General features: G+C 39.6%; 1 protein-coding gene across 2 annotated transcripts in view; it reads right to left on the bottom strand.

The window, feature by feature from the left end:
- HCRTR2 (hypocretin receptor 2) overlaps positions 1-12,819 on the bottom strand; it is a 109,243-nt gene extending 96,424 nt beyond the window's left edge. The window contains exon 1 of one of the 2 annotated variants that reach the window (XM_057699551.1): positions 12,590-12,819. In XM_057699551.1, the coding sequence (XP_057555534.1) occupies positions 12,590-12,812 (223 nt within the window). In that variant the 5' untranslated portion in view covers positions 12,813-12,819. The remainder of the gene's footprint in view (positions 1-12,589) is intronic. The other variant, XM_057699550.1, reaches the window with a different exon arrangement.
- Positions 12,820-13,707: the final 888 nt, after the last annotated feature.

The raw sequence follows: 13,707 nt of genomic DNA, 5'->3' as shown, positions 1-13,707 counted from the left end.
TGAATGAAATAAGAGAAGGAAATAGCTCCAAATTAGATAAGCCCTAGAAAACCAGTGTGTTGGTTCAGGCTGCTGTATTTTTTGTGTGTGCCTTTTGCTGCTATAGTTGGACAGAGCCCTCTGCTTCTCTGTGTTGCCTTTACTTCCACTTGGATGATAAAAATATACTTGCATGACTTCAGAATTCTATAGATACTGTCACTGTGGCTGACGATGACTCAGTACTCAGAGAAATCTTATGAACTCCTGTTTACCAGAAGAGAAAACCTACACCCAGAGAAAATCTTGACTCTTGCTGCCGCCCCCCTAATCTCTGTGGCCAGGTACCTATGAAGAATTTTAGAGATTAGTCATTGAAACTCAAGTCCATTTCAGTCGAGTTTACCAAAAAAAAATGTGGTTGAGAATTTGTGTTCTTCTTAAATTACACACATTTATTTTAAACTCACTATGCACACTAGCATGGATACATTAGCAAAGGAAGAATAGAAATGGAGAGTAGCATTATATTTACTTACAGTTCAGGAATGGAAACGCCAAGTGATAATATGTCAATCTATTCAAACACCTACCACAATAACAGCTCTCCAACACTAAATTTCACTTCCTGGGAAAAGGAGTGAATAATAGCCCTATCACACAGGTTGTTATAGGAGCAAGTTGGATGGCGGATGATGGATGACAAATACTGTTGTTGAAGAGTTAGGTAATTATGGCAATATAACAACTCCCAAAAGCCTAACATGTAAATTCTACTGTAATTCAGTTGATCCACAATAATGAGAAATATTGATAATATTGTCTCAGTTGGTTACAGGTCTGCTAAAATTAGCAACGCCTCCCCTCTGTGAGCAAGGCTGTACTTTGATTTTCAAAAATTTATAATTCGATTGATATGTCAGGAAATTGAGGACCAGAATTAGTCAATGTTATTGTTTCTCTTATTTCCCGTTAAAAGAAGTGTCTAGAACTATCAAGTTATTACCAACATTGCTCTTGGGCTCCACCTGAAAAATATGATTTTTTTCAATTGTCTGGCACAGTCCAGTGTCACTGGTAACGGGGGAAAATCATGAAGGATTCCTAAAGCTGAGTCCCTGTGAACATTCCTGAATCATCCTGAGCTCATGTGGGGATACATTTGGCCCTTTTATTCTCATAGAAAGTATGGAATCAAGATAGCATTCAGTCTCAGCTCTCCCATCCCATCTGGGACACAAATGGTCAAATATTTCCTTAGACTTCTATAAAAATGTAAAAAACAACAAAGAAATCACTTTGAAACAAAGAGGGCTTAAGTCAGGGTTTTATACATTATATGTTCTCCTCAGTAATTGCAAGAATATAGCATGTTATTTGGCAGGATATTTATGTTAACTTCCTTGAAGGAAAATAAAAAAAGCTGCCACAGTCTGTAAATCTCATTTGCTCTTTAAGAAGCGCAAAATAGTTTCCTGCTAAAGTAAACGGGATCACAGTGCTGGGGAGAGATTTTACAAATGCTCTTCCATAATCATGACTTTAGTAATTATATAATACTTATTTTAATGTGTGTGTTCCTTAAGATATTGAAAAAAATTATCACACACATCACTCATATTATTGAGGTTTTACTTTAAAATTTTATATAGAAGAAATTTAAAGCCTGCAATGCCTAATTTTAAAAATGTGCTTATATTTAAAGTATTCCTCCTGGTAGAAGTCTAATACTTTGATTCATTTAGTAGTGAAACATTGCTGTACGCTCGGCACTGTTATAGAAGCTGAGGATGCACCTGCAAAAACAAAAAATAAAGGAACTACTCTCTTGGAACTTACATGTTACTTAAGGGACATGACAGTAAAATTAACAAACAAACCAACAATATCATTCTAATAGTAATAAGTTCTATGACAGAAGCAAAATGGGCTGCTAACATAGGGGGTAAAGATTCAGACTGACCTCCTTAGAGGCTGTCCCTGACGACATGACAATGTGAGCTGAGCAGGAACCAGCCAGGAGAGGGCCAAAGGGAGTTAGAAAGTGTGAAGATGTTAGAGCAGGAATATATTCAGTCTGTTCAAAGAATATAGATTTTGCTACAATGATCAGTCACCTAAGGGTTGCTCCTTCTTACATGAATGTTAATTCAAGGACACCCTCATCTCTAGTGTAGGTATCATTTTGGCTTCCCTAAAGCCTAGTTCATTCGCTCAAGGAATAGTTGAAAATATCTCTTGACTTTCGGAAAGTCAAGACTTTTTACTCATTTTTTTTTTTGGCATTTTTAAAGTTTGGAAGGTAGCTTCTTAATCCTGCATGAAAAACTAGGGTGCATTAAAATCACATAATTCACGTAACGCAATCCCCAAAATGTGTCTGTGTGTGCATGAGTGTGCATATGTTTTTATTTATGTGCTTTTAACTTCTTAAATTCTTATTTTCCCCTTTTCCACTGAGATAGTTTGGCTTCCTGTCAGTGACCAGTTGCAATGTTCATTATGCCTGGGGAAGAAAAACACATAAATTTATGAATGAGGATAATCTTACTGACTTTCAGGAATCAGTGAGTCATCAACACCATCTCTGATGATTTCAAAGAACAAGGCTTTCTAAGTTTCTCTGTGGCTGAAATACAAGTCAAGCTCCAGCACATAAATGTCCCAACAATTATCAAGTCCTTTTCCTGTACCAACTGGTGAGATTTGTTAATGTATTTGTTTTTCAGCTTTCTAAACTTGGGGAACTTTTGTATTAAGTATTCTAATTTGAGAGATGAAGTTTTAGCTATTTTTTCACAATGAAATGTTGACTCAGTTTCGTCCAATGAGAAAATGGTTTCATAAGCACTTAACCACATCTCTTTACTTCTGTCTCAGAAAGATTAACACAATCTGCACATTTTAAGAAAGACATGTTGGCTTCAAAATGGTATTTATAAGCAATATGGTTCCCTACCAAAGTGGATGACTCATCACGTTCATTCTGAATTTATTAAATAAATTACCATATACAGTGGTTTTCTGATCCCAATTTTAACAATATAGTAATAAAATCAAGTGTAAACCAGGTGCTTTATAAATTCATCTTAGAGTCATGAGTAGGAATAAAAACTCACTGAAAATCTAGAAAAGAATATTACAATTTTTCATCAGAACTATATTCCCCTTATGAGTTAGGAATAGCAAACAAACGTTTTTAAAGTAACCACAGTTTTAGAAATTTTGAAGAGTTACCATGTCAACTTGTAGAGACACATTTTTGGTAATTCCCTAAAGGCTGACCTGGGGTCAATTAAATATTCTCAATGATTACTGGAATGATAAGAATGCCATTTAGGATAAAATTTTCAAATGAGTATATTTAGAAGCTTACAAGTAATCCAGAGAAAAAAATTGGGGATTTAGTTGGAAAATAGAAAAAAATTTCCATAAGATCTCAAATTTGTCATCTTTTGGGTTTTAGTGTGAGGCAAAAAAATGATCTAAAAATTTCAAGGGATGGATGGCTAGGAGAATAGTGATTCATTGAAACCCCCAAAATAAGTTAATACAAAAAACTTTTAGTGAAAAGCTGTATAGAACATTGGAAAATATTAATACAGCTATGACACGTGAGACTAAGTACATCTTTCAGAAAAAATTACGAAAAAATATTTTAAAGAGAAATTTCTTCTCAAATTTTATTCAGCAAAGCAAACACAATAACACTTTTTCCTATATTTTAATCTTTTTTCTTTCCCTTCTTTTCTTTATTTCTTTCTTCTTCATTTTCTCACTTTCTCCTTTTCTCCCTAATGCAGCATGTGGAAAGCCTCGTAGGAGAATTTTGACTGCCTTTTCTTAGCAAAATTTTTCATTAAAGTAGGCTTGATTAAGTGAGTCCCAAACAGGACACAAACACCAGTGTGAAAATCTTCTTGAGTCTCCCAATGACAGCATTCTCCTTAAAGTCTTAGAAGGGCTCCCTTTAAGCTGCAGTGTCAGAGCCAGCTGAGACCTTATCTAATGCCCCAGCTCTATCCCTAGACTGTCCTCTACTGCACTTACCCAATTGGTTAGCATTCTCTGCATGCCCCATGCTATTTCATGCCTCTTTGATTTTGCTCTTGTTGTTTCCTTTGCCTAGAACACCTTGCTCAATTTTCTTCACCTGTGTGACTTGAATTCATGCATTAAAATTCAGTTTAGGAGTCATCTTCTCCTGGATCTCTCACTAATCCCCCAAATGGAACTAAGTGTCCTTCCTATATGCTTCCACTACATCCTGGAACTCATCTATCAGAGCACTTGACACATTATATTGAAATTGTCTGTTAATATGTTTGTCTCTTCACCTAGAGTGTAGGTTCCTTGGTTTCTATTATCTTTGTACCCTGGATTCTTATTACAGTAATTGGCACAAAGTGTTTCAATATTATACGTTACTTCTATTGGCAGAGATTCAAAATGTGAATTGGCAATATCCATCAGCTTATCTTAGTCTTATGCCATTAAGGGCCTGATACCTCTAAATTCTCTTGTTCTGAGACTATGGTAGTTAAAAATACTTTTAACTGTTGTCTGGTTCCTGTGACAGAGACAATGTTCCCTTTATACTTTCCAATCCCACTTGTGGTTAGGTTGATACAACGGGATTGGATTTGGCCAAATGATTGTGGGCATGACGGACACGTGTTGCTTTTTGGCAAAGGTAGTTAAGAGCCTGTATCTATTTTCCGGTTCATTCTTCTCAAATCATGACAATGTTAGAGGCTGTAAAACAACTTATCCTCAAATTAAAGAACTTAAACCAACCAATATTTATTATCTCATCACTTCTCAAGGCTCAGTAATCTGTGAGTGGCTTAGTGAGATACTTCTGTCTCGGAGTCTGTGGTTAAGTCAAGCTAGCGGGGGCAGAGGAAGATGCTGTTGGCATCATCTCAAGACTCTTTCTGGCTGAAGAATTCGCTTCTAAGATGTGGTTGTCAGTGGGTCATGTTTCCTCTATGGTGGTGGACTGGATGTTTTAATTCCTCACCATGTGGGTTGCTCTCAACAAGAAAGCTTACTTTCTCCAGAGAAAGAAATCCAAGAGCAAGAGAGTGGGAACTCAAGGCAGAAGCTGTTATCTTTTATAGTGTAATCTTGAAAGTGACATACTATCACTTCTGCTGTACACTGTGGTTGCTCAGACCGCTTCTGGCACGATATGGCGAGGAACTATGCAGTGTGTGAATACTGCGCAGTGGGGGACACTGGGACCCATCCTGGTGGCTTGCTTTACAGATGCTGTGTGTTGAGGGGGCCCATGAACAGACAGGATATCTAGACCTCAAATCATTGCATACAACAGACTCTCCAACCCATGTTAGGTGTCAAATAGACAAGAAATAAACTTCTGTGATGCTAAACCAATGAGCATTTAGGGTTTATTTGCTACTACTGCACAGCCCACCTTTTCAGACCAATAAAGCTCTTCACATAATGTCTACAGAAAGAGAGACCGTGAGGTTTGAAAGAGCTTCAAGTATTCTATGACTTGTAGGAGTAACTTCTTATTGTAAGTTAAAACACTGGATTTAATTATTTATTTGCTTGTTTGTTTGTTTATATGCCAGTTTTGTACATCTGGTTAATGTGCGTCTGTAGTCAGAATGTTGACAAAATCAGGTACCAAAGACATCTTAGCCAAAGGTCAGACAAAGGGAGTTACTATCCTTATCCTGGATTTCTTGGAATACAGGACACACAATGCCTGGATATTTCCATGAATTGAAACTTTTCTTTTAAAATGATTTCAAATCATTTCAGGGACCTAAATTTTTTCACTAAATAAAGATCAATGTATGTAACAATGTCTTCTGAAGAGTAAAATAATATATAAACATTAGAAAGTGTTCATATGTTTATGATATTGAAAACAAATCACTGGAAAAGATTCAATGATAGTAATCCAAAAATATTTTCAGGAATAAAGTACATATTTATTCTGAATAGCTTTAATTTTTGTTTATGGGGAAACAGTTCAAATGGCAAAAAAATTTAATGCTATTTAAATATATATCTAAACCGTATACTTGGTTAAGAGATGATCTCTCATTGGGAACAAAGATGAAATGAATAAATTCAGTCCTAAGAGTCAACTATCCAGAAGACTGGTCATATATGTCATGTACTTCATCCAACAGCCTCTCAAAGTGTTCCACTGTCAGCATCTAAAGGTCATTTCACGTACAGTGTCATAGGTAATGCCTCTTTGGACATATGCAACACCAATATGCTCTAGGAACACTATTATGTGACATAAAGATTGACCTATTCATCAAATCAATAGAAACTTATGAATTCTTTTAAAGTTAACAATAATTCCATCAGAAAAAGGAAAAAAATGTGTGAGTAGGTTTGAAAGCCAGAAGAGGAACAAAACGATCTTTAGATAATCTGAGATAATAAATGTTTAGGTCCTCAGTCTTTAATGGTCTCCAAAGACTGCACTTTAAATAACAAAATAATTCTCAACCACAATTATCTAACATTTATCCAACGAGTCCTCACCCCTGCCCCGAACAGGCAAAAGTGTTTGGGGCAGCACCTATTTTTACCTTGAGATTTTCTCTTGTAAAGTAACCCTAGCCTGACCTTGATTAGCTTATCAAATGAGCTCATCCCCTGAGCAGAAGGACTGTAGTCTAGCAGAGAAATAGTGTGGCAACTGGCCAGCACAGCTCCATAAATTGTCTGGAGGGCACACCTCAGTAACATTCCCATTCTCTTTTCTTTCCTGATTCTTGGTCTGGGTGAGAAGCACAGGACAGAGGCAGGGTGACACGGTGGGCCATGGAACCTGATAAATCTATATTGGAAACCTAGTGCTGATACTTACCATCTGACTAAGCTTTGGAACAAGTTAAAATAGCTTTTTGAATTTCATATTTCTCATTTGTAAATCAAAGTTATTAATCTCCTTGTTATAAGTTTGTCATGAGGCACCAGGGAGATACATATATTCATTGTGGAACCTAGCTTCCAGGGTCTGGCATATAGTACTCCATAAATAGTCTTCATTTTCCTTTGCAGTAAGATGAGGAGTTGGAGATGAATAACTATGCTTTGTTTCACCCATCACATGTCATTGACTGGGCCTCACCAGTGAGCCACTATTCAACAGAGCCAGCATCCGTAAGGTTGGGGGATAGGTCAGAATTCTACAAGAAGGATGGAGAGGTCATCTCTCACCAGTGAAATAACACCAGTGGTGGATACTCCTGAAATCTGAGAAGCTGAGTAAGAACTCAGGGACTTTGGGATGCTAACGTAACTGCCGTACACGAGGACTTGCAAATATGTTCTAAAATAAGAAATAATAAAAATTAATATAAACATATAAAATACATATGTATGCCCTAATAAAATCAGGGAAATTTTTAAAAACTTCATGTATTCGTATTTGAGTGTTAGATTTAGCCTGTTTGATACATCGGTATCATTTTCATTTATTTCACTTTCCTCGTAATTTTTTCTCAAATATAGAAAGAACCCATTCCATTTAAATTATCAGTAGAACATGTTGTCTCATTATTGCCGGCCATGATAAATGTTGCTGTTATCTATGAGACAGCCATTTAAAAAGTTATCACTGGGATTCTGTTCAAGTTGAAAACATGATTTATTTTACCCAGTAAAACTAAGTGGTTATGATTCTAGTAAAAATGTGGAGGCATCAGTTTAATTCTTATTCAGATAAGCATGCTTTGCATTCTGCAACTAAAATCACACAAGTTTAAAGTTTGATGGCAAATCTTACCTTTTACAGTCACTATTCATGACTTCCATTGGGTCTCGGCAGAGATGAGTAATGTATCATCTCTAACCTCTTTCTGCTTCCTGTGTAGGAAAGGGTGGGTTTTAAGAGGACCACAGAGCTGAGATGGGCTTTAGAACAAGCAGAAAAGAAAGGTCTCAGACTTAGGAGTGGCAGGAACTTGCAACTCTGCCAGTACCATGTCAGGGGCATACAATTAGCTCTGTAAGACACAACCCTATTACAGGTATTCCCCGCCTCCTACCTACCCAGTTTAGCTTAACTCTTATTGGGCAGTGTGCTTTAACTCAGTTAAATCAACATATCACCTGTGTGTATGTGTGTGTGTGTGTGTACACACACACTGTTTAAAACAACAATAGTGATAGACCTACCAACTAACACTTCAAAAATTCTGAGTTACTGGAACCTAGTGCAGGCAAATGCAAACTGGGAGAAAGAGAGAAAATCATCATGATGGTCAGGAATGACTTTCCCAGAGAGGTGCAAAGGCAATGTTAAGTAGTCAGTATGATGCACTAAACATCTGATCGGGGTGGGTAGGTGGAGCTGGTATGGAAAAGAAGAGTAACGTGTGACAGGTGCCAATGCCATGTTACTAACAGCTCTTCGGAAAGCTCAGTTGAAAAAAATGCCAGAGTAGAGGCCATAAGGAGCTACAGAGCTACAGCCTGGCCATGGAGACAGAGAATGGCTGTCCCCCAGAGCAAGGAGAGGTTTTAATAGTGGGAATGAAGGGACAGAAATTGGCATTTAGTGTATACTGTGTCAAGAAAAGAATATATATATATATATATATATATATATGTTTATTTATTTTTGGCTTTATACATATATCCTGGCTTTATTTTTTATTTTTTAAATTTTTTAAAGTTTATTTTATTCAAGTATAGTTGAGTTACAATGTTGTGTTAATTTCTGCTGTACAGCAAAGTGATTCCATTATAGACCTATAGACATTCTTTTTCATACTCTTTTCTGTTATGGTTTATCACAGGATATTGAATATAGTTCCCTGTGCTGTTGAGTAGGACCTTGTTGTCTATCCATTCTCTCTATATAATAATTTGCACCTGCTAACCCCAAACTGCCAATGATCCATCCTTTCCCCACCACTTCTCACCCTTGGCAACCACAAGTGGATTCTCTATGTCTGTGAGTCAAGCTAGGCATTATTAGCCATAATTTTCAATTGGAAAAAAAAAAAAAGAACAGACTTGGAGTGTTTGATAACTTGCTAAAGGCCACATAAGTAGTGAGAAGCACAGCTGAACTGAGTTCATTTGTTGAATGTTCTCCTCAATTGTTCATATAAAGAAAATAACAGGGAAGGTACAAGCATTCCAGGTGAAAATCATATATTTGAATGCAGAAGAAAGAGAAGCAGAGAATTGCTCATTTCCTCCAGATGTTTAATGCTTCAACTGACTAGAACCCATCTCCCCATCCAGTTTCTACTCAAGGAATACTAGGAATGACATCAAATGTATTCCCTTGAGTGTTCCCAAGAACCCTCTCCCCCCACACACATTAATTTTAAAAACATAAAATTGCTCAAAATGTACTGGTCAAATAATTGAATGCATCTACTTGGCTAAAGTACAAGACATACTTAGGAATAGGTTATATGTGACTTTGTTTTGAAGGTAGTGGAAAAACACTGCTTCCAAAAAGAACTTGTCCCATCTTCCTTCCTAGGACTTAAAATTCTATAATTAGAGGTGTGTATGTTTTTATTAGCATGCATATAATCATGAAATTGCATGTAGAGTAAATTTTTGCCTTATTTTGAATGACCCTTGTCAACATTTTTTCCGAGAAAGTAGTTTCTCGGGAAAGAAGCATCTGATAATGGGGAGGGTATATAATGAGAGAGATACCATGGAGGGCAGAAAAATAGGTGGATATGATCAAAATGTTGTCATTCTGCTCACAAAAGGACATTGTGGGAGTAATGACTTCTAACTCATTACATTATATTTGTAAGTTCAACAAGGTTGAGATTTTCCAAGTAGTCAGTTACATGAAAGTACAAGTGGTGAGTGGACCTGAAGGGTCAGTGATTACATCTGCTGCCTACACTATGGAATTTCACCTTCATACCCAACGTTGCCTCTTCATCTTGCATGAATAATGTGATTTCTTGTCCTGCCACTCTCTGCATAAAATGACATACTGGTTGGGGGGGGGAGCAAAAAAGCAATTCTCAGTCTAATCCGTTTTGCAAATTTGACAGTGACTTCAAAGAGCAGGATGTTGTCTGTGAGTAATGACACTGCTCGTTTGTTTAAATGTCAAACTTAAACCTCATCAACTTTCAGGGAATATGTCAGTAAAGAATATGGGTTTCAGTTCAGCCAGAGAGGATATCAGTGTTATTCAGTCCTGAGGAAAACAGCTGTCAGTTTCTTGAAAACAAAGAGCTTGGAGTATATCTTTTTTTTCCCACCTTAAGCTTAATAAAATTGGCCATTTCAGCACTTGGGTCTGTGGACAGTTCTCTGTCCCTTGCCATTATGAAACAAGGTGCTTTACTCTAGAGGTGTTTCTTTCTTGAGACTAAAACACTCCTCAGGCTAGCAAACATGCACCCCTAAACTATGCAATTAGGATATGAAGACCATGCATCACAGGTCTGTGCAAGCCAGAATAAAATCACAGCAAAAAGGAGCAAATTTTATCACAGAGGTTAACCCTGAAATAAAATTAGGCAAGGAAAATAGTTATGATTTGTAGCCATTCCTGCAAAACATGTCAAAATTTTACTGCAATGCAATAACATTCCTCTCTGGGTGGGTTTTTGTTGGAGAGAATCGCAGAACCATTAACCCCTCATGATAATTTATTAACAGTGGGCATTAGATGCAGGGGAGAACAGGAAATCCATTTAATAGGCTTGCAGACACCAGAAGCAAAAAATTCATTCTCCTCCTCCACTTTCTTAATCTAGAGTAGAATATCAATGGAGAATTCTGGACCTGAGGTCAGAAGAAATGGAACTGAATCTGAATTATGTTCCTTAATAAGTCATTTCATTTCTCTAAGTCTTGCTTCTTCTGTCAAATGTGGGTTACTCTGAGGTTTAAGTGAGAGAGTGTATGGGAAGGGATCCGGCATACAGTAGGTACTCAATAGATGTTCAATTTTGATTATTCAATTATCATTAAATGTTAGCATAATGCAGTGAAATGTTGCTATGCTAGTAGCCATGTGTCTTAATTGTAACTCTAAGGATAGATGGCAAGGAGAAGAGAAACAAGAAAAGCATTATGATTAACAGACTTATCCTTACAACAAATGGCCCTAAGCATGTGTATTCCCACCTTTATTCACTTTGTTTGCATCCTCAAAAGATTTCCTTTATTTTTGCCTTTAAAAACAACAACAAAATTAGAATAGCATGAAAAAATATAGACAGAGCCAACTAAAGTTCTCAGGGGCTTCTTATCTTTCTTGTCAAATAATATCCTACCAACTCAGGAATGCCTTCAGTCGCATACTACCAACTATGCTGCCTCCTGAATTGGTGAGAGACTACTCTGGATGCTTCTTGCCCAGACTGACACACTTGGAGTGAGAAAGTAAAAATCAGGCTAGTGCTGAGAGCCTAAGTCTCTTACCATCCTCCACTGCAGTTATAAAGTCTCTACTTTGGACTTTAATGCCTCCCAGCTTATTCCACCTCACTCATCTTCTGCCTCTTTTGTAACTGAAAGCCAAGAGCATCTTCTCCTAGCCTCCCCTTGTCTCCTGTCATTTTCCATAGAGATTCCCTGCACACTGCCCTCTGCATTCAAACGCCTCCTACTCTCCATTCATCAAGGTGCTCGCTCCTTCCATTCACAATTCATGTGCAGTCTTCCCTCCCTCCAAAGCTCCTTTTTGGTTTTTAAGTGGATTTCCCAGCTGCCCTAATAAACTCCATCACTACAGCCACCATCTCACCACCCCACAGCCTCTCCAACTCTCAGAAATTGTGAAGAGGTGGGGAGTGGGTGAGGAAATCTATGTTTGCATACAAACCTTGACAGGGACAAATAGCGAGAACCTAACACTAAGCTTGGTCTGGTCTTTGGAAAAAAAAAAAATCGGTTGCAAATATTTCCCGAGCCTGGAAGCAAGCGTGCTCTGGATAATGCATGGGTACAGTGGATAAATGAATGAATGGAGAGATGGATGAATGATTGCGATCTCCTTGGTACTTTTCGGAGGCCCCTCCTCCTTCTTCCTGTTTAATTCAGCCTCAGTGCAGGAGTGCACCTCCCTGCTTTGCCTCTGTTCCCACTCCCTGCCCTTTCATTACCATCTCTGGACAGAGCCTCAACCCTTCCCCAAAGGGCACTGTACCCGGCTCACAAGTCCTTTGTGACTTCCACAACGCAGGAGAGCTTGCTCTTTAGGGGCACAGCTTTGCATCCTGCCAGCTTGACCTCTCCCCAAGACCCCGGAAACACCCGGCCACGGTACACAAAAGGATGACTAATTTCCCCACACTCCAGCAAATCCACCTGGAGAATCCTGCCTCTGCCCCTCTCCTCGCGCTTGGAACCTAGGTGCTCGCCAAGGAAACACTCCTCCCCGCGTCTCCCTGCAGAAAGGGGGATCACCATTCCAGGGCTCGCTCCTGGTTCGTAAAATCAGAAAACTTTTTTTTTTTTTTTAATTTTAAATATAACCGCACCCCGTGAGCAGCGACCTCTTTGTGTGCATCCCTGGAGGGGAGGAGGGGTTTTGGCAGCCCCGGCCCCGTGGACTTGGCGGCCCCTGCGAGGGCTGCCCGAAGGGGGACAGGGGGAAACTCACCCAGGACGTTCCCGATGAGAGCCACCACGAACACGATGATGTAGCCGGCGATCAGGACCCACTCATATTCTTTGGGGTGGAGGTATTCCCTCCACAGGTACCGCAGGAATTCCTCGTCGTCATAGTCGGTGGGATTTAAAAACGGCTCTTGAGTTTCATTCAGCTCCGGAGCAGATGACCAGTTGCGACAAGGGGGGGAGTCCTCCAATTTGGTGCCGGACATCACGGGCTCCAGTCCGGGTCTGCTCAGTGCTGCAAGCTGCTCGGCCCCTGCCCCATGGGCGCCGCGCTCTGCGGCAGGAGGAGGCGCGGACGGGCGACGAGGGGCTCCGGAGCAGAAAATGACGTGAAAAGTTACCGAGCCAATGCCTCCGAGTCTCCCGCCCGCCGGGCAACTCGTGCGGCGCCGGGGCTGTCTCTGCAGGCGATGTTGCACCGGGAGGCGAGGAGGCTGAGAGCATCTAGGGACCGGGCACCAGAGGCTGCAGCAGGGACACCGGGAGGGGCGGCTACCTAGGCTCCGGCTCGATGACTCCTCATTCCAGCGCGGAGTCCGCAGCCCACAGCCTCCTCCCGCGCCCGGGAGAGCTGGGGATGAAGTGGTGGGGAAAAAAGTCATGAAAATGATGTTAACCTGTGCCTCTGGGGGTTCCATTCCCTCTTTTCTACTTTTTTCCCCAGCGTTTCTCAAGTGCAGTTTCTGTAAACACAGACTTGTGTAGATCTGTGGACACGGCAAGCCTGGCAATACAGGGTTAATATAGGATTTGCGGATGCTTTTGTCGGGGACAAGTAAATAGAAAGTGAAGAGGGGCAACCACTGTGTTTCTCAAGCAGGACGATGCAAAAGTCATTTCAGGCAAGTCTTTTAACATTTGCTTGGCGTTGCCAGCTTAGCACTTGCTGAATCTTTAAGGTATCTCCTCCTCTCCTCCTCTCCTCCTCCCTCTTCTCCCCTCCCCGAACTGGAGATGGAGACTGTCTTTGAATTTGAGGATACACATATAACTGGAATTTGTATTTGCAACAGCAAGTGTCTTGGAAAATACAGCAGCAAATCCTTGAAGGACACTAAGGGTCATAAATGTGATCAAAGTTAATGTGGAGCAGAGGCGCCA

The sequence above is a fragment of the Hippopotamus amphibius genome, chromosome 11 (genome assembly GCF_030028045.1).
Source record: "Hippopotamus amphibius kiboko isolate mHipAmp2 chromosome 11, mHipAmp2.hap2, whole genome shotgun sequence".
Taxonomy (NCBI): Eukaryota; Metazoa; Chordata; class Mammalia; order Artiodactyla; family Hippopotamidae; genus Hippopotamus; species Hippopotamus amphibius.
The sequence above is the reverse complement of the archived record's forward strand: the minus strand, read 5'-3'. Positions and strand labels throughout refer to the sequence as shown.